At 41.5% G+C, this 20,871-nt stretch overlaps 2 protein-coding genes across 2 annotated transcripts in view; both read right to left on the bottom strand.

Annotated features, from left to right (window-relative positions):
- Window positions 1-6,197: 6,197 nt before the first annotated feature.
- LOC120935652 (5'-3' exoribonuclease 1-like) lies at window positions 6,198-8,715 on the bottom strand. The gene is made up of 3 exons (XM_040347707.1): window positions 8,703-8,715; window positions 8,428-8,627; window positions 6,198-6,633 (listed from the first exon to the last, which is right to left on the bottom strand). Exons 1-3 carry the CDS (start codon window positions 8,713-8,715, stop codon window positions 6,343-6,345), a joined length of 504 nt encoding a protein of 167 aa, XP_040203641.1. The 3' UTR covers window positions 6,198-6,342.
- Window positions 8,716-9,327: 612 nt separating this feature from the next.
- XRN1 (5'-3' exoribonuclease 1) overlaps window positions 9,328-20,871 on the bottom strand; it is a gene marked incomplete in the record, with an annotated part of 75,977 nt that continues 64,433 nt past the window's right edge. Inside the window, 8 exon segments of the mRNA XM_040349121.1 lie at window positions 9,328-9,671; window positions 9,763-9,832; window positions 10,027-10,159; window positions 10,347-10,403; window positions 11,892-12,027; window positions 12,104-12,193; window positions 15,840-15,986; window positions 20,151-20,266. Of these exon segments, the coding sequence (XP_040205055.1) occupies window positions 9,347-9,671; window positions 9,763-9,832; window positions 10,027-10,159; window positions 10,347-10,403; window positions 11,892-12,027; window positions 12,104-12,193; window positions 15,840-15,986; window positions 20,151-20,266 (1,074 nt within the window).

The following is a 20,871-nucleotide window of genomic DNA, read 5'->3' as shown; positions in this document are numbered from 1 at the left end:
GTGAGCAGAAGTCACTGGAAATTTATGAACAGTCAATGAAAGTTGAACAATGGTGGAATTTTGTTATATTTGGACTTGTTTTATTTGTATATGGTTGCGTTACACTATATTTTGTTTAATATATTGAGAGTCACGTGTGGGCAGCAATCGAGTTAAGCCTATTAGTAGGCTAATTACATTATATATTGATTTCACATTATTATATTTTTTCACTATTTCTGCTTCAAATGCGGCTCAGCTTCACATGAGGTATACACAGCTGGCAGGCATGTCGGGTCGTGGATTACCTGTCAGATAGCCACGATTGACAGGTTGTCGACCCCGGCTCTAGACTCCACAAGAACACAAAATTCCAGTTTTGGTGGAACTGACATTTTAAATTTAATACGGATACAGAAACCGGTTCTAAGAAAATATGTAGGCTGCCATAGCTGACCTATTGTTTTAAAATGTTATTTTACCTATTGGCATGCTGCTCCAAGGGATTTAATAAATTCTGATTCACTGACCCAGAACAAGTATACAGGTTAAGGTTTACTTCCAAATTCACTTGTTGCATGCTTATCCCTGGTCAGTGACTCTGAACTTGAACCTTAGGCAGTCAGACAACGTATGGTTTGTCAGTGAGGAAACCCCATATTTCTATCAGTGTGGGTAAAGTGTAAATCCAGGCCAATCCAGAATAGTTTTCTTTAACTTTGCTCCTGTAGCAATAAACTGCTTTTATTACTCCCTGTGACATCCCTCCTCCAAGCAGATATCCATGAAAAAATATTACAAGCCTTGTGATGATCAACTGGAGGTCTCAAGTCAGTCATATTGTTGTAGGCATGCCCCCTAAAAATATATCTCCCCAGAAGTCCTTTAAAACCATTAATATTCAAACTCTATATTGTATGCTTCGCTCAGAGACTTAAGCTGGTCATAGATTTGAATCTTGGCTGGTTCAGCAAGGATTGGCCAAGATTTGAAATATCTATGGGCAGGCTGATTGTACCCAGGTCGATCCATCAATCGACTTGGGTACACCCCCAGCATGTCAGATTTTTACATGTAATTATTGCCAGCAGCTATAGCTATATCAATGTGTTCTCCTGACAGGGACAGCTCCCTGCACCCCCACCCAGAGAACAATAGCTCAGCGGGAGGGTTCCCCCCCCCCCCCCACTAACAGTGACTGTGTTAATGGGGAAGATTTAGCCATTTTCTTTCCTGCAACCATGTATTATCTACATGGCCTGCCTTAGGATGACTGTAAACAATGAGGGGGCTACAGAGATTAGGAGAGGCAGTGTCTGCAGTGCAGAAATTTTAGTGTAGCAGAGGCACAGTTTTGTCAGCCGACAATACGGTAGGAAGTTAGGAACTTACTGGATTTCTTAAAGAACATATTTTCTGTGCATGCAGCTTTTTAAAATAGAACATTCTCAGCCATGCACTTTAATGGGCAAGATGGCATTTTTTTAATATACAAATTATATAAAAAAAATGTATATAAAATCTCATTTGAGCAAAGACAGCTGTGTCCAGAGCAGAGATCCTGTACAAAGGTTTCGGTAAGGCAGATTGACACAAGGGCTCTGCTTTATGGTATTCACTTCAAAGCAAAATAGGCGGAGAATATTTGCAGATTCCAGTTTTCATGAACAACCAAAGCGTGCCAGACTACATACTGTCTAAAGGCAAGTTCCAAAAATGTTTTAATGGCTCAGATCACGTGATACAAGTAACTGTTGTGTCATACCATTTATTGATGTTCTATTATTGACCACAGCCCAGGTGACTCATATGAATACAAATATAAAATCGAGGCAAAATTTAACATTGCATATACTTTTAATTTAGTTGATGTATAAATTTGCAATCAACATTTTATAAAAAAAAAATAAATCAAAAACATGTCCATTGTGCAGCACAGCTCCATGCCATGAATCTTGAACTGCACTGCACTGTATATAAAACACACAGATAACAGCACATGCCACTATGAAACACCCTCACGCTGTACTGTAAATACAGTGATAGACACATTTTTAAAAGCTTTTAAACTAGGAAAATGAGGACATAAAAATCTTCCCTTTTCATAATAAAATACTGTTCTCTATAAGATCCAATGAAAAATTCCAGTACTTAAAATATAAACAGGGAAAAATAAAAACATTTTGCAAACAAATGTTGTCAAAATTTGAGAAATATGTTGGTACACAGTAAATGAGAATATTAATCAACCTATTGGTGAAGGATATTGGGTGGCATGTTGTATCTAGAAAATGAATATACAGAAGAAAAACAAATGAGCCTTACAGCATTGTACAGAGAATGATGATGTAAAACAGGGGTCTCCAAACTGCGGCCCGAGGACCAGATGTGGCCCTTTGCTTGCCTTTATCCGGCCCTGGGGCACTATTCCTCCCACTGACACCAACAAGGGGGCACTATTTCTTCTACTGATACCAATGATGGGATACTTGAATGGAAAAACTAAAAGGTGGGACTTTAATTGAAGCACACTACTGAATAGGGGCACTACACCTCCTCCTACTGACCACCAACCCTGAGGCTATATGTATTCTCATTGATGCTGGGCCCGGGACATTTTCTGCCCCCCCGCTGTCCACAATCCGGCCCTCCTAAAGTCATCAGGACAATAAAGTGGCCCTTTGTTTGATAAGTTTGGAGACCCCTGATGTAAAAGGAACACATTAGCAACCAAAGTTATGAGCAGTCAGGGTGATGACAGGAGAATAATGATTGGCTGCAATGAGGCACTACTTATTTCTCTGAGCACTATGAAAAGCCCCATAGTAGAAAATGGTCCTTTTGGCAATACATGACAATTATTATATATTAGTCAGAACAATTATACCCTTATACAGCAACACTGGGTCATGATACACAATAGCAGATGGCAGAATAAACTATGGCGATTTATAAACAAAGTGGAAAACTGAAACATAGAAGCTATCTGGCAGCTTTCCTCAGGTTACCAAGCTGATTGGTTTGCTAATGGTTACCAAATACTGTACATCAAATTCCGCAGTATTTTCAAAATAAGAATTTTTGGAAAGGAAGGAAAAAAAAAATCACATACTTTTGTTTGTAAACTAACAAAAAATCCCATGTTAACATAAAATGATTTCAAACAGTAGGATGTTTTTGAAAACAAAAGAATGCTCAGTGCATCTTCCTAAATCCATCAGAGGTACAGATAAAGTAGAATAGCTATAGTACAGCTGCACCTTTATTTTGTTTGGTGTGGGTAAAGGGCAGGGAAGGACTGGCCAACCCATTTTTTTAACACACCTTTAAAAGAAAAAAAAAATTGAGCATAGTGCAAACCCTTCCCCCCGGGCACCTGTAAAATAATCCCGTGTTAAGCCAGTGAATCACACCACACAGCAGAATTTGGCACACAGTAATACAAATGTCAGCTAAATCAGTAAGGACTGCTAGAGTGATAATATGGACAGGCACAGATAGATCTCCCACTAGCTGCTGCTTTCTGCCAGACATTTGTTTCTGTATGGCCATCCTAAGACAAGCTCATAATAGGGAGACTCTTAAGGGCATTTCCACTTTTGCTGTCAAATGTTAAGAAACTCAACACATGTTTGTTGTATTTCCATTCACACAGCATGCAATTTTTTTTATTTATTTTTTAGATTTCTCATCTTTTTGATGTTTCTCAGGACAAGGTGTCGTGGCGGACTACATGTTTTTTTTTTTTTGGACAATGTTAGGCTGGCCATGCATTATACAATTTTTTTATTCAATTTCCTTTACATTTACCCTCAATATGTATGGCAAGGGCATGCCTAAATGCAGTGTTTAGGTTTGACGTTACATTATATGGTTTTGTAAATCTAAAGGAAAATTGTACAAGAAAATTGTATTATGTATGACCAGCCTTAAAGCGGAGGTTCACCCTCAGAGAGCACATTTTCCCCATAGCTGGATGCTCGTTTTGTCTAGGGGAATCGGCTAATTGTTTTAAAATATGATCCGTACTTACCAGTTTTCGAGATGCATCCTCTCCGTCGCTTCCGGGTATGGGCTGCGGGAATGGGCGTTCCTTCTTGATTGACAGTCTTCCGAGAGGCTTCCGACGGTCGCATCCATCGCGTCACGATTTTCCGAAAGAAGCCGAACGTCGGTGCGCAGGCGCAGTATAGAGCCGCACCGGAGTTCGGCTTCTTTCGGCTACGAGTGACGCGATGGATGCGACCGTCGGAAGCCTCTCGGAAGACTGTCAATCAAGAAGGAACGCCCGCTCCCGAAGACCCATACCCGGAAGCGACGGAAGAAGATGCATCTCGAAAACGGGTAAGTACGGATCATATTTTAATACAAATAGCCGATTCCCCTAGACCGAACGAGCAGGAATCTAAGGGGACAAGGGCAAAAATTAAATAAATGGGTGAACTCCCGCTTTAAACCTAGTACACACTAGTAGTTTTTTTCCCCCCGTTCAACCCAGCAGGGCAGAATGAAAAATAAAACCTAACAGCTCATGAGGAGCCTCTGTACTAGCTATCCAATGTTAGTACAGTGATCTCCCCTGCTGTTTTATTGTTTCCTCCCCCCAGAACACTCCAGTCAGCGCTGCTCGGGAGCCAATCGGCAGACCTTTTTTTGTCATGCCTTTTCAACAAAAGCCAGCCGAACGGCCAACTACTGTCGGACCGACTGCAGTAAACAAGGGCTGAATGCCACCCAACATTCCGTGTGTACTAGGCTTTAGAATAAGTCTGTTTTATGTCCTACGCATTAACCTACAATGCGAGAATGCCAGCCCCTAAACCTCTAAAAACCCTTTGTATAGACAGACATTGTTCAAATCCCATTACAATCGATAATGAAGAGCTGCCTGCACAGTACCAACAGGGTTAATTATGGCAAACACAGCTGCACAGCCCCCTCATAAACAAAAATACCTATATAAAATGTTCCTATAACAAGGTGAGCTGCAACTTTTACTTTTCTTAAGCTATGCTATGTGAATGGAAACATTCAAATATTAAGTACGTTATCCCAATTTGACTGCAAAAAATAGGAAACGCACTTTAAACACCTTGCTGAGTGCACGTAAATATGTGGCCTCTCAGCAGATGGCCTTGGCGCAGAGCGGACAGATATTTGTGTGCAATAGCACCCAAAGAGCTGTGCCAAGAGTAGGCACCCTGCACACACTCCTGACACAGTGACCAGCGGCTCATGGAACCCTCCCAAATCATGTGACCGCCATGATTGGCAGTCACATCCCCCGCCATTCCAAACCCCTTAGACCCCTTTCACACGGAGGAGTTTTTCAGGCGGTACATCGCTAAAAATAGCGCTGCTATATCGCCTGAAAAACTCCTTCACTGCCTACTCAATGTGAAAGCCCGAGGGTTTTCACACTGAGGCGATGCGCTGCTGGGAGAGAAAAAAATCTCCTGTCAGCGGCATCTTTGGAGCGGTGAGAGGAGCGGCATGTATACCGCTCCTTCCCATTGAAAACAATGGGAAACCGCGGCAATACCGCCCGCAATGCGCCTCTATAGAGGCGCATTGCGGGCGGTATTAGCTCTTTATCGGCCGCTAGCGGGGGTTCATAACGCACCGCTAGCAGCCGATTCCCGCGGCAATCCCGGCGGTATAACGCCGCTATTTTTAGCAGCGTTATACCGCCACCGCGGCTCCCGCCCCAGTCTGAAAGGGGCTTTAAAGGACCGGCGGGAGCTGGCGCCAACGGGTTAAGTGCCAGGGAGGAGAATTGTCTACCCTATATTGCCCATGGGCAGTGAAGCCATTTTTTATTTTGAAAAACTGCTTAAATAAGTTGGAGTTCGGAATTTTTTTTATACAAACCTCACATTGATATCAATGTGCAGACATTATAAATCTTCACAAATCCAGGCTGATAACAGAATTATCCGTATGATATCAATAACTTGCTCTGGGCCTAAAATATTAAAAAAGGAACTGTGTGTGATGTGCCCTAATTCATTGCATCCAATTGAAAATTGCATGCATTTGATCATCCTGGTAAAAACACATTTTTTGCTATGGCTCAATACACTTGTTTGCTCTGTGCAATCATTATGTAATATCTGGCCTTCAGCAACACAGCTACTACTTAAGTAAGCTGGAATGCTTAAGATGTTCTAATCATGGTGACAGGAAATTAAAATATATTTGAATTTAAACAAGAGGCATAAAGTGTACTAGTGTATTATTCTGTAAAAAATAAAATAAAAATAAGCTCATGATTTAAAACAATAGACAGCAGCTCACACTGTGTATACAGCAATGTTAAGGCGATATTACAGATGATGGAAATAGACTTGATAACAGTCTGCCTTATTCTGAAGCTTTGGGAACGCTAAAGTTCACGGCTAATTTCCGAGGTTTTCGCCTGCTGCCCGATCCTGGGGTGGGCTTAGCTTGAGGAGTTGCAGAGCCAGGTGGAGCAGACTTGTCATTGGTTGGAGGGGTTTGTGGAGACATCACAGGAACATGAGACCGGTGTGAGGGAAGGTGACTAGCCACATCAGGGATCAGTCTCTGATCGGTACTTGAATGACCTTGTGAAGAACATGAAGGCTCTCGGGCATCAGGGCTTTTAGTAACTGCTACTCTTTGTTTGGTTACCTTGACAAAAAGACACAAGACACAATGTTTCATAAGTACACTCAATAGGGCCAATTCACTAAGATGCACAAGTCCGGATAACTACATTCATTCATTTACCCTGCAATTTTTACGTGAAAATGTTGAAATCGTAAACATCTTGGGGTGAAACTTGTGTTATTCCATATGGAATAGATTTTTAGCTACTGCAATTCTTCATTGTTGATGAGCTGCCATTTTATCTCAAATCTGCATCTCATCTCCACCTCCGTCGGGCAGAAACTAGTGATAATCTTTGTTAATTAACCCTATCACTTAAGTGTTACCAATATAGTTTGGTAAATTACCATCATGTGGTAACGTAAGGTTATATCTTATTGTGGGCTGGCCAAGTCATGGGGATGAGAAATACGCAAAGTTGTATCACGCCAAATGCAAACCATTCAAGTAAATAGCGCCATGCTGCAAAGGCATACAATGCAAGTGGTTGTGGAACGGTGATATGGGCTTTTCAGGGATATATATAGCAGGCAGTGAGGAGGCGCCTGTCAATTCCTCACTAAAGCGTGATCCACCTTTGATCGCTTTTCAGAGGGGAAGGCAAGGACTGCCGTACTTGTTAACAAACCCTAAAGCCTCGCACACGATCGGATTTCCATCGGACAAATTTTTGTGCGAAGGGCGTTGGCTGTGAGCTTGTTCTGCATACAGACAGCAGAACTTTTTCAGCATACAGACGGCAGAACTTTTTCAGCCAACATACACAAAACAACGTTGTTTTTCAGCCCTTTAGCGACACCCTTTGGGCAACTTCTGCTAATGTTTAGCATTGGTTCGGAGCATGCGTGTTTGTACTTTGGATTTTAGTCCAACGGACTTGTCTACACACGATCGGATAATCCGACAGAACACATTTGTTGTTGGACAATTTAAGAGCATGGCTATCCAACATTTGTGGTTGGAAATTCTGACAACAATTGCCCGATGGAGCATACAGATGGTCAGATTATCTGACAAAAACCTTCCATCATACAATTGTTGTCGGAATATTCAATCGTGTGTACGGGCCTTTAATGGGAAATTATACTTTCTCAAAACATCACAGCAATGACTCTAGAGGTGGGATAGATAACACCTCACCTGGTTGTTTGCAATAGAGGGCTGGCATTATACCAAGAGTCTATTCTCATAGAAAATGACAATGCCCCTGTTGTAAACATTAACGGCCCCTTTCACACCAACAGACTCATAGCCCGAGCTCTATGTTTCTCTGAGCATGTAAAGACAAGGATGCGTCACTTTCCTCCAATCAGCTCTCAGATTACACTCAGCTGTTTATTTTAGTTCTATGGTGTGATGTCAGATCAGTGACCTCCTGCTTTCTGCTGCTGAGAGAATTACTTTGACCTGTGTACTTTGAACAGATGTAGAGGAGAGATTCTTCTGATAAACAGGTACAACTCATGCAGGAGGATTTGTTTTGTCTGTTTGTATCATCTGAGACTAGTCACTTTACTGAGTATATATACATTTTTATAACCACTTAAAATTTGACAAGTTTCACTTTCTACCAAACTAGAATTGTCACATTATATTTTGATCACATATATAGTAATAACAATATTATTAGGTGCTAAAACCTAAACCACAAAGTAGTATTATTAGGAAAATGACCAAGTCTTTCAATAACCAATATTACAACAACAACTCTATCATTTTTCATCCACCACGCCCGCAACATTACAAACATCAATCACTGGTTTGATAAAATAGTATACTTTCTTCAATCATTTGCATTTGAGCCTCTTTTCTTACCTGTAGTGGTACAAATTGGGTGTGACTCCCAGCTGGCATTTGCCCTGGATATGTTCCTTGGTAGTAGGGTTTATTAAGAAGTGGTACAGGCGGCCGCCAGGAAACATTATTGAAGACATGAGATGCTGGAGGGATAATATTGGCAATATTAAAAAAAATTGCATAATTTACACAACGCTGTAAAGTGTGTGTGTCTTGTGCTTAACATGTATCTCTACTTGTGTTGTTGAGTGAACTACTGTGGAAATTTTCAAAACTTTGTTGAAGATCCCAACCATTTTCCACCATTAAGTAGTAACTGTTTGCTTCTAAATGGGAGAATCTGGTTCATCATAATCACTTTGTGCACTTTTAGTGTTGTTTTAATGAGAAAAGTTTCAGTGTGTGCAGCCCTTTAACCACTTACCAACCGCCCTATAGACGATATACGTCTACAAGGCGGTTGCTTAACTCTGGGAGGACGTCCATTCACATCACCACCCCCCCCCCCCATTGTACCATCCTCTACAGTGAGGGGAGGTGATGTGAAGGTGGCAGTGTCCCCAGCCCTTCATAGAGGTTGAAGGGGGAAGAACTAGCAAGGCAGGGCTGCACACAGTCAACAGGAAGATCGCGTTTGATAGCTTGCCGACCTCCGCTTCAGACCTTGAAGAGTATCTCACCAAACCAGAAATTTCTACTGCAGGGGATGCTGAAAATCTGACTAGCATCTTAGTGCAGGCTTCTGAAAAAAAGCTGTGAGCTAATCACACAAGCAGGAAATTACATTTCTGGCAGAGTCCAGTACACCAACAGTGTACAGAACACCTCTAGGTTGCCATATTGCATTACATTTTAGAGAAAATACAGCACCTGCAGACTGAAAAAGAAAAAGGGATTTTTAAATTCCTGATTTACACTCTTTTTCCAGCTCAGTAACTCAGAAGGAACTAAAGTCAGAGGAACAGCAGCACAGACAGGCAACTAGCATTTTCAGAAAAAAAACAGCAGTCACCCATCTAGTCATCAATGATCTTACCCGCGTGGGAACAAAGAGGGAACGAGGAGAATGGTTGAGGGCACCCAGATGTCCTTTTTGTGATCCTCCAGCATATAATTCAGGGGAATAAGAAGTATGGTGATTAGTGGACGATTGGGGTTTTACTACAGAAGTTACCTTCTGCCCTCCATTTTCTGTGCGAACACCATGAGAAAGATTAATTAAGGCACTGGTTGGCATACGATAACCTTTAGACTGGGAACATCTGTAAAAACAAATGACAACAGATAGTCAATGAATAAAGGAGCTTTGCATTCACAATACAAAAGTATTAAAAAAATATGTTCCATCAATACCTTATAATGAGGCCTCCAGGAAATTCTTCATCAAATAATACTTCAAGCAGGACATCTGAATCTCTTTCGGCTGCAAGTATATAAAGTTTTAAAATAAAATAAAAAAATACCCTACATCTAGCAACAACTACACAATACTGGTAGCATCAAGAGGATTTGGGTTTTCTGATCAGGATTTGATTCAAACTGGATGTAACTGAATGAACACAGACATCATGCAAAACAGACAGCATTTAATTGTTAGATTTACAATGTTCTACTTACCTCCTTTAATGCCAATAACAGTGCCCCTAAGTCCCACTGGAACAGAAAAGCTTTCCCGCACATTGACAACGCGGTCAAAAAGTCGAAACTCAGCATCTCTGTCTGGAACAACCCCATGCTGCTGTTCAAGTGACTGCCAAAAAGAACAACACTAAGCATCAAATGGCATAAAACATCTAACAATGCATATTGAAATATAAAGCAAAGAAATGCCAATAGCTCTGGTTGTAATCGGTTTTGCTTTTTAGTTTAGTTTATAAATGTTGTCTGCAACTGATTAAATATACAGTAACTTTGCTTTGAGATAGAAAATAACTTACCCGAAACAATAAATGTGGTTTCACAGTCACTCGAACCTTTTTATTGCCCTTCCTGGTCTGAAATAGATAAAACAATGCATTACAGCTCCTGTTACATTTATGTTACAGTTCCTATAAAAAGTATCCCCTCCCATGGAAGATGTTATCCTTTATTGTCAATGAACACCGAACTGAAGCCCAAACCCAAAAGACTGAGGACATACTGTAAGAAGTGCCGGGCGTTGTAGACCCACACCTAAAGTGTAATGATGCAGAGAGTGGCCCTAATGTCATCATGTTGGAGCTCCCTGTATCACTGAAGTAGGAAGAGGTCCCCATGTGTCACATGACCAGCCTGAAGATGTCTTTAAAAAGGTAGGTTTAACCAATTCAGCTCCAGAAAATTGACCCCCCTTCATGACCAGGCCATTTTTTTGCGATACAGTGATGCATTACTTTAACTGACAATTGCATGGTCGTGCGACACTGTACCCAAATAAAATTGATGTCCTTTCAACCCCCCACAAAAATAACTTTCTTTTGGTCGTTTTTGATCACCTCTGTGGTTTAAATATTTTGCACTATATACAAAAAACAAAAAAACTACAATTTTGAAAATAAAACAATTATTTTTTCTTTCTGCTATAATACATATCCAATAAAAAAAGAATGTACATAAAATAAAATGTTGTCAATTTAGACCAATATGTATTCTGCTACATATTTTTGGTAAAAAAAATCCCAATAAGCGTACATTGATTGGTTGGCACAAAAGTGAGAGCGTCTACAAAACTATGGGATATATTTATGGAATTATTTACTTATTTTTTACTAGTAATGGCAGTGATCAGACACTAACTGGCACTTTTGAAACTCTTTTTTGGGAACCAGTGACACGAATACAGTGATCAGTGCTAAAAATATGCACCATTACTGTACTAATGGCACTGGCTGGGAAGGGGTTAACACCAGGGGCGATCAAAGGGGGTAAGTGTGTGCCTAGCTAGTGTTTTGTACAGTGTGGGAGGTGCTTTTACTAGGCTAAGACATGGATCCATGTACTCACTTTGCAGGAACACGGGATACATGTCTTCCCTACTGCCAGAACCGCAATCTGCCTTGTTTACATAGAGGCAGAACTGCAGCCTGCCTCTAACTCTAAACAGAATGATAGGCAGGTGCCGGCGGACATCATACCCGCTGATCTGCTCCCACTGTGTATAAATCACAGCAGGAGCAGGCCGCCGGCAGCACACATTCGCACCCGCTACCTGAAAGTGCAGGATCACGTATGTATAAGTAATCCTGCGCACAGCAGCTACTCTGTTGCAGTATATCTGCTATAGGGCGGTCAGCAAGTGGTTAAATAATAAAGCCTAAAACACATGCTGGGGGATGGAGGGGGCTCTAGGAGTGGAAGAGGAATCAGGGAGACAGAGTCTGGGAGTGAATACTTTTTATAGAAATTGTAACTCACAAAACAAAAAGGACCTGCTCTGTCCAGCTGGAATATTCATTGCATAAAACAATCTGAAATCTGTTGTTTTAAATCACGTTCAGTCCTACCTTACAATTTGCAACCTCCTCTTCAATTTTCTCCACAATTGCAGAATCCAGAATTTGTAAATCACACGATGACCGGGATAGCAGGCTGACAGGATGAGCCTTTAGCCAGGAGACAATCTCCTGAACTTTCTCTGCGCTATGCACAAAAAAGCACGTGTTACACTTCAAGGAAGGTCGATTTCAACACAGTCCATAAACCTTATTCTACTAACCCATTTTCATCCTCTCCTGACCAGATATCATCCTCATAGAATACATCATCGTGGCTGTTTTTTGAAACGTATGTAAACAATTCAGGGTACCTGTAGGGGAAAAAAAGCGCATACTATTGGTCCACAGAGAAAAAATATCAATTATAAAATTCTATATCTAACAATTACAGAACCACAAATACATCTGTCAAACAGTCTAAAAGTATTAAAAAGTAATAACCGTGTTCTGGAGAGCCCCAAAAGGGTCAAATCTAACCAAACCGTTGGCAGACAGAGTGAAATGACCTGAACATTTTTTTTATCTCCTGGGTATTATGGAAGTATTATATCATATAGAAAGAAATAGCTTAAGTGGGAACCTCCCTGCTGTCGTGGAAGGAAGCAGACTACAACTTTGACAGACAGAGCCATAAAGAAACAATAGGGTGAATCTCAAAGAAACGTCCCCATTTATCTCAGATATGAATTGCCTGCATTTCCACACACCAACAAATTGCGTTTGAGAATCAATAAAATATCAATTCAAGTGTCAAAGCCAGGTTTACTTTGACCGTAAATAGTTTGTTTGGGCCAAGCTGGATCAAACTATCTATTTTCCACAGATGTGCCTGCTGGGAGCGATGTATAAACTGTACAGTGCCTTGAAAAAGTATTCATACCCCTTGAAATTTTCCACATTTGTCATGTTACATCCAAAAACGTAATATAAAAAAAAAAGTTTCCTTTTTTTTTTTTTTTTTACAAATATATGTGAAAAGTGTGGTGTATTCAGCTCTCCTGAGTCAATACTTTGTAGAACCACCTTTCTCTGCAATTACAGCTGCAATTCTTTTTGGGTTTGTCTCTACCAGCTTTTCACATCTAGAGAAACTTTTCCCCATTCTTCTTTGCAAAATAGCTCAAGCTCTGTCAGATTGGATTGAGAGCGTCTGTGATCAGCAATTTTCAAGTCTTGCCACAGATTCTCAATTGGATTTAGGTCTGGATTTTGACTGGGCCATTCTAACACATGAATATACTTTGATCTAAACCAGGAGTCTCCAAACTCTGCGAGCTGGTCGGTAAGTAGGCTTGTTTTTTTCCTTGGCATTCCCATCATGCCTAGTCACGTCTGTGAATGTCAAGAGTTTTACAATGCCTCATAGGAGGTGTAGTTCCGCAACAACTGGAGGGCCGTAGTTTGGAGATCGCTGATCTAAACCATGCCATTGTAGCTCTGGCTGTATATTTAGGGTTGTTGTCCTGCTGTAAGGTGAACCTCGCCCTAGATGCAAGTCTTTTGCAGACTCCAACAGGTTTTCTTCTAAGATTGCCCTGTATTTGGCTCCATCTATCTTCCCATCAACTCTGACCAGCTTCCCTGTCCCTGCTGAAGAAAAGCATCGCCACAACATGATGCTGCCACCACCATGTTTCACAGTCGGGATAGTGTGTTTAGGGCGATGTCCAGTGTTAGTTTTCTGCCACACATAGCATTTCGCTTTTAGGCTAAAAGTAAAATTTTGATCTCATCTGATCAGAGCACCTTCTTGCATGTTTGCCGTGTCCCCTGCATGACTTCTCGCAAACTGCAAACGGGACTTCTTATGGCTTTCTTTCAACAATGGCTTTCTTCTGGCCACTCTTCCATAAAGGACAGATTTGTGGTGTGCATAACTAATAGTTGTCCTGTGGACAGATTCTTCCACCTGAGCTGAGGATCTCTGCAGATCCTCCAGAGTTACCATGGGTCTCTTGGCTGCTTCTCTGATGAATGCTCTCCTTGCACGGCCTGTCAGTTTATGTGGACAGCCATGTCTTGGTAGGTTTGCAGTTGTGCCATACTCTTTCTATTTTCAGATGATGGATTAAACAGTGCTCCGTGAGATATTCAAAGCTTGAGATATATTGTTTATAACGTAACCCTGATTTAAACTTCTTCACAACTTTATCCCTGACCTGCCTGGTGTGTTTCTTGGCCTTCATGAAGCGGTTTGTTCACTAATGTTATCTAACAAACCTCTGAGGGCTTCACACAACAGCTGTATTTATACTGAGATTAAATTACACACAGGTGGACTCTATTTATTAATTAGGTGACTTCCGAAGGCAATTGGTTCCACTAAACTATAGTTAAGGGTATCAGAGTAAAGGGGGCGGAATACAAATGTACGCCACACTTTTCACATATTTATTTGTAAAAAATAAACAAAAAATTAAAACATTTATGTGCCACTCTGTGTTGGTCTATCACATAAAGTACATTTAGATTTTTGGTTGTAACATGACAAAATGTGGAAAATGCCAAGGGGTATGAATACATTTTCAAGACACTAAGTAGCATCAGCCGTTACAGAATACAATACAGTGTTCCAGCAGCAGGAGAGGGACTTTCGTTCCAATTCCAGAACAAAGTCAAGTCCCTGCCATTCACAGGAAGCCTTGCATTTTATGAATACAAGGCTTACTCTGATTGGTTAAGTTGGAGACGTGGGCAGATGTGTCAACCTCCACCTCAGTCAATCAGATGAGTTGCAGGACAGGAGTTCATGTTCCTCTGTCAGAACATAGCACTGTATACTGATGCTATAGTCAGTTTATACAAAGCTCCAAGTGGACATATCTGTTAGTGAAGGAAGTAGTTAGTGCCAGCTTGGCCCAAACAAACTATTTAAAGTCATATTAAACCTGAAGTTACGCTTTTAAGCTGGCCATAGGCTGTGTGAATTTTGATGAACTGTACACAATTCACTTTGTGGGTGGCTCTGTTCTCTTGCTAAATTGAAGGAGCCATGGAAAAATATGTAGGCTGAACAGTGGCTGCATCCAATAAGATGCTGCTGCTGTTCAGGTTTTATGACAGCCGTGGGAAACGTCAGAATACAATAGCCCAACAGAGGGGCTAATGCCCACCCATGCTGTTAGCTGTAGAAATGTTAGAAATGTTAGATTTCAGACTTAAAATTAAACCTAATAGTGTATGGACAGCTTGGCAGAGGGTATGTCATCCTTCGATAACTTACAGGTAACAACTGAACAGAGAGGACATGCATGTTTAACAATAGTGTATACATCTCAAGGAGAGTACCAACATCCCTACCTTATGAGTACCATCTCCCACATTACAGAAACATTGGACCTGTCCATCCAGTTCAGTGTGTATGTGTTTTTTTTTTTTTTTTATGCCATTATCCCTGTATATTGCATTACCTAAGATGCCAACCTAAGAATTTTTAAAAAATGTTAAAAATTATCGACACTCCCTGCTGACACCATATAGGATTTTGCCAATCTACTCACCTTAAATTTAGGAATTCTCTGCCAATATTACCCCCAGTAGCATCCACTGACCTACCCTCACTACTGGCTATAGCTTTCCTTTGATCCCCTACCCCCCAGTTTAAAATTTCCAGCCAGCCTAGTTTTCCATGAACCCCAATTCCTCCATCCTGCACCACTTCCTCATCCACTTGTTGCGTTCCCCAAGAGCTTCTGCTGCCTGTCTGGTGTGGCTTGTGGTACAGGCAGCATTTCTGAAAATATCACCTTAGAGCTCCTTTTTTAATATACACCTGCATTTAGGATGTAACATGGTGCAAATGCCCTGCACCCCCAGCTTCACACTGGGGGGGGTTCTTCTCCCCTGCAGCACATGTCACTTGTAAATATTGAGATACAGATCTGTCAAATAAACTAGAACAGCTAAAATAAATGAGAAGATAAAATGATGCATGAAGATATTTACTGACGGGCTTACCTCTCTATATATTCACCCAGAAGCTGTTCCACAGCAGAGGAATAGGTCCATTCAGTCCCAACTTTCTTGGTATAGCCTGGAACTTCTTCATTCTTTTTAACAAATTTTAAACTCAAGCCTACATTTGCTTTTTGCTCTCCATGTGGACTAGAAGGAAGGACACACGACTGAATAAGTGTGCATTTTAACGAAAAGGGCGTCACACAAAGTAAGAATATTATTTCAACTGTATTGGCATTACAATAGGAGCAGAAAAAAAATAAAATTGCAAAATGTCTAGCAAGGGCTTAAAAACATTTAGAGCATCAGAAACAGAGCTATTCTAGATCACAAAACGACTGATAAGAAAAACACAAACAAGCTTTCAAAGTTGATTTTTTTTGCCTAAAATTGAATTTTTACTCATATGAGATGGAAAATGATTGAAGTGGTAGTAAACCGCTGTTTCTTTTTTTTTTTTTAAACCTGAAAGGTAATGTTATAATGTGCTAGTATGCATTGCATACTTCCTTCAGAGCGCATGCATCGGTGATGTCACCGGCTGCATGTACAGTAAATATCTTCTAAACCAGGTGTTGGCAACCTACCCCTGTCCCTCCCCCTCTAAATGTCCAGCCCGTCAGTGCACGCAGTGTTACTATGGTCGCCTTGTGGTCCGATAGGCTGCTCAGGCCCCATGAGCGGTGTTTGCGGAAGCGGCTGTGCATGTGTATGTTGATTGGGGAGGATTGCAAAGGCTCAGGCAGCTCAATCCAACAGAACCCCACCGGAGGACCAGCCCCAACCAGGGAATGGGTCTCGGGCCTGAGGCTGGCGGGACACAGACACGCCTGCCATGTCACGATGTATGCACCGACCAGCGCCAAACTCTTTGACTGTGTCCCTATCAGATACATTGTGCAGGTCAGAGCTGGGGGCTAAAGAGGACCCGTCCCCTGACTGCCTGTCAATGGGTTTTATATGAGGTGACCCCTTCCCCGACTTTACCCTATATAGCGCCCCCTCTGGTGCTTTGATCTCTGCAATTTCCCTTGTTGCTTCATTTCTAGCCCGCAGAAGTCTTCCAAGTTAAGGAGTCTTCAGTCTTCTTGATAGGCCAGACAGATGATGCAATTCCACCATCTGTACACGGAGCTGCACACGGAGGACTGTCGGGCCCCATTCACACCCAGCATGCATTTTCTTTGCGTGTTTTCACGTAATGCGCCTAAGATCACCCTTCTGCACAGCGGGGGACCCGACACGGGCATGAGAGACAGAACGGGATTTGTATGTGTAACCAGATCTGCTGTTTGTAGTAACTACGGAGAGCGATATTTCTTCTTTAGTCAGTACCACCACACCCCATTTAGAAACACGAGGGAACACATTAAACCCCCTTGATCGCCCCCTAGTGTTAACCCCCTTCCCTGCCAGTGACATTTACACAGTAATGATTGCAATTTTATAGCTCTGATCGCTGAATAAATGTCAATGGTCCCAAAAAAAGTGTCAAAAGTGTCCAATCTGTCACAGTGGTGCTAAAAATTGCAGATTGCCACCATTACAATAATAATAATAAAAAAAAATTAAAATGACAAATCTATCCCCTATTTTGTAGACGCCATAACTTTTGCGCAAACTAATCAATATACACTTAATGCGATTTTTTTTTTTTTTTAGGGGGATATAGCAAAAAGTAAAAAATATATATATTTTTTCCCAAAATTGCCGCTCTTTTTTTGTAAATAGCACAAAAAATAAATAAATAAATAAATAAACTGTAGAGGTGATCAAATACTACCAAAAGAAAGCCCAATTTGAGGGGAAAAAAAGGGGCATCAATCTTGTTTGGGTACAACATTGCACGACCACGCAATTGTCAGTTAAAGTATCGCAGTGCCGTATCGAAAAAAAAAAAAAAATGGGGAAAATGTTTCCGGGGCTGAAGTGGTTAATTCTTTCCCCATCTGGAAAACATCAGCGAATTTCACATTCTTTGCTGCCTGGGTGTGGGGGCAGCCATATAAAACTACAATTTTCATCAGTACTGGCATAGGAGGGGTGAAAAGAGCATTTCCCATGTAGGAATCATTAGTATGTGGTCTTGTAGTCCAGCCACAAACTTCCCATGCAGGGCTGACAATTCTGCCTTGTATTTCAATGCAGTGGTGACAGCACTGTGGGCCAATGAAATTAAGTTTGGTACGGCCTGTATTTCTGCCAGGATCATCAGGTATCAAATATAACTAATAAATCTCTAGGTATAAAATATAACTAATAAAGGTGTGACAAAAATAAATAAATAACAGGGGCAATGTGCCTCTTCCCCCAATTGCTCTGTCAAGATCGATCGCACCAGCATCAGCCCGTCCCCACATGCCAAGGTTCTAGGTGTAATCCTGGACTCTGAACTATCCTTTCGGCCCCACATCCAATGTCTAAAGCTTGCCGCCTCAACCTCCGCAACATCTCCCCTTCCTAACCAATGACACCAAAAAGCTCCTAATTCACTCCCTCACGCCTCGACCACTGCAACTGCCTCCTAACAGGACTACCTTAACATAGGCTATCCCCCCTTCAGTCTATCATGTATGTTGCTGCCATCCACCTTACCAATCATTCTGTGTCTGCTACTCCTCCCTGTCAATCTCTCCACTGGCTTCCACTCACCAACTAATGACATTTAAAATACTAACAACAACTTACAAAACCACCCACATCTAACCAAGTCCCAAAATACCAACCAAATCGTTCTCTTCCTTAATCCCAAGACCTCCTGCTCGACCTCCTGCTCTCTAGCTCCCTTTTCACCTCCTCCCATGCTCACCTCCAGGATTTTTCCCGAGCCTCTCCAATCCTAGACTATGGAACTCCCTTATCTGTCCGACTAACTCATACTCTGTTTGCTTTTAGACCAGGGTTTGACAAATTTGCTTGAAATCTAGGAGCCAGCTAAAAAAGTTAGGAGCCAGAAAACGCGCCCGTCCCGCCAAGCTTGCGCGCAGAAGCGAACACATATGTGAGTAGCGCCCGCATATGTAAACGGTATTCAAACCACACATGTGAGGCCTCGCCGTGATCGTTAGAGCGAGAGCAATAATTCTAGCTCTAGACCACCTCTGTAACTCAAAACATGCAACTTGTAGAATTTTTTAAACATCGCCTATGGAGATTTGAAAGGGTAAAAGTTTGTCGGCATTCCACGAGCGGACGCAATTTTGAAGCGTGACATGTTGGGTATCAAATTACTCTGATATCTTTCACAATATAAAAAAAAAATTGGGATAACTTTACTGTTGTCTTATTTTTTTATTAAAAAAAAGTGTATTTTTTCCCCAAAAAAGTGCGCTTGTAAGACCGCTGCGCAAATACGGTGTGACAGAAAGTATTGCAACGATCGCCATTTTATTTTCTAGGGTGTTAGAATAAAAAAATATACATAATGTTTGGGGGTTCTAATTAGAGGGAAGGAGATGGCAGTGAAAACCGTAAAAACACACACATTAGAACTGCTGTTTTACTTGTAATGCCAACGGCCACCACCAGATGGCACCAGGTCACAGAAGGCAGCTTGGGCCTTCACAAAGCTGCAAAGCCGCGGACTAAAATTACCGGCCGACGCAGGCCTGCCGCGATCGCGCAGTGGTGGAGGCGCACGGAGACACAGGATCCTGTGCCTCTGTGCGCCCCCACCTACCCCGTCGTGCGATCGCGGCGGCCAGGAATTGAGGCCGCGGCCTGTTACCGCCGGGCGCCAGGTCACAATTTCTTGTCGCAATTGCGACCTGGCGCCTGAATTTTGTCGTGGCCTGTTTTAGACGATCCCTCCCTGATAACACCCCTCTTCAGAGAAGCCTATACTGCCCACACCTAGCAACTGTACTTTTATTTTCTCCATCAGGTCATCCCACACAGTTATTATTACCTTTTGTATCTCTCGGCCCTCCCTCCCTCTACGAGCAGGGCCCTCCGATTCCTCCTGTACTGAATTGTATCTGAACTAGCTGCCCTCATATTAAAGCACTGACAACTGCGCTATATAAATCTTGTATAAGAAGAATAATGTGCATGTGTAAACAAGCTCTATGTTTATAGTTTTTGACCACGCTTACAGTTTAAAGATGAGCATTGAAACGAGCCAACACCCCTATGTGTACGGTGTCTTCTACTAAACAAATGAAAATAAAAGCTGCTATATATCAACTAGCAAAATGTAAGTGGTTATTATGAAGGTGAGCTGTAAGTAAAAGCAAAACATCAGAGACCAGTGAAGAAGTATTTCGTAAAACAAAAAAAATTAAAACATTTTCTGTGATTATATTAACTTACTTTCGTTTGGAGCCTCTGCCAATAAAAATGCTTCCTGAAAACCTGGAAACAAGGTATCCATTCACTCCAAGACGACTTGCCAAAACGTATCCAGGGTTATATTTTACAGAAAATTTCTAAACAAAAGGAAAACAATAGCATAAAAAATATATATATATATATCAAATAATTGTGGAGGATGACCTTGCAAAATAAGAAAGGAACAAAAAAACAAAAAAAAATCTACCCAAATATATGAGTTTTAAAGTCCCGATGCCACAGAAGGTTTCCACTTGTTACTTAAAGTGTAACTAAACTCGGCAATATGAAAAAAATGAGCACACACCACCCCCCCACAGCTTATAAATCATCTGTTTACATAAATCTGTTGCCACTAAATACCTTTTTGGATGATCTGTATACCATGGTTACATGATAATCTGCACAGTTTCTAAAGTGCTGAGAGTTCAGGAAGGAGGATATTTTCACTTCATCCTGTATACATGCCCACATGTGTGATGCCAATATTATGTGACCTGGCTAGCTAAGAACAAGTAATTATTCTCGCCAGCATAAAAGACACAACTGAGCATGTGCAGGTTGGCAACCCTTCCTGTGTTAGCTGGCTTTCCCTAGATAGACCGTGCAGGGAGAGGAGGATCTGTCCATACAAGATAAAACAGCTTTTTGACACAATGCAGAGGATTAACCTCTTCCACAGCGAGTATAACAAGCATGCTAT

The sequence above is a fragment of the Rana temporaria genome, chromosome 4 (genome assembly GCF_905171775.1).
Source record: "Rana temporaria chromosome 4, aRanTem1.1, whole genome shotgun sequence".
Taxonomy (NCBI): Eukaryota; Metazoa; Chordata; class Amphibia; order Anura; family Ranidae; genus Rana; species Rana temporaria.
The sequence above is the reverse complement of the archived record's forward strand: the minus strand, read 5'-3'. Positions and strand labels throughout refer to the sequence as shown.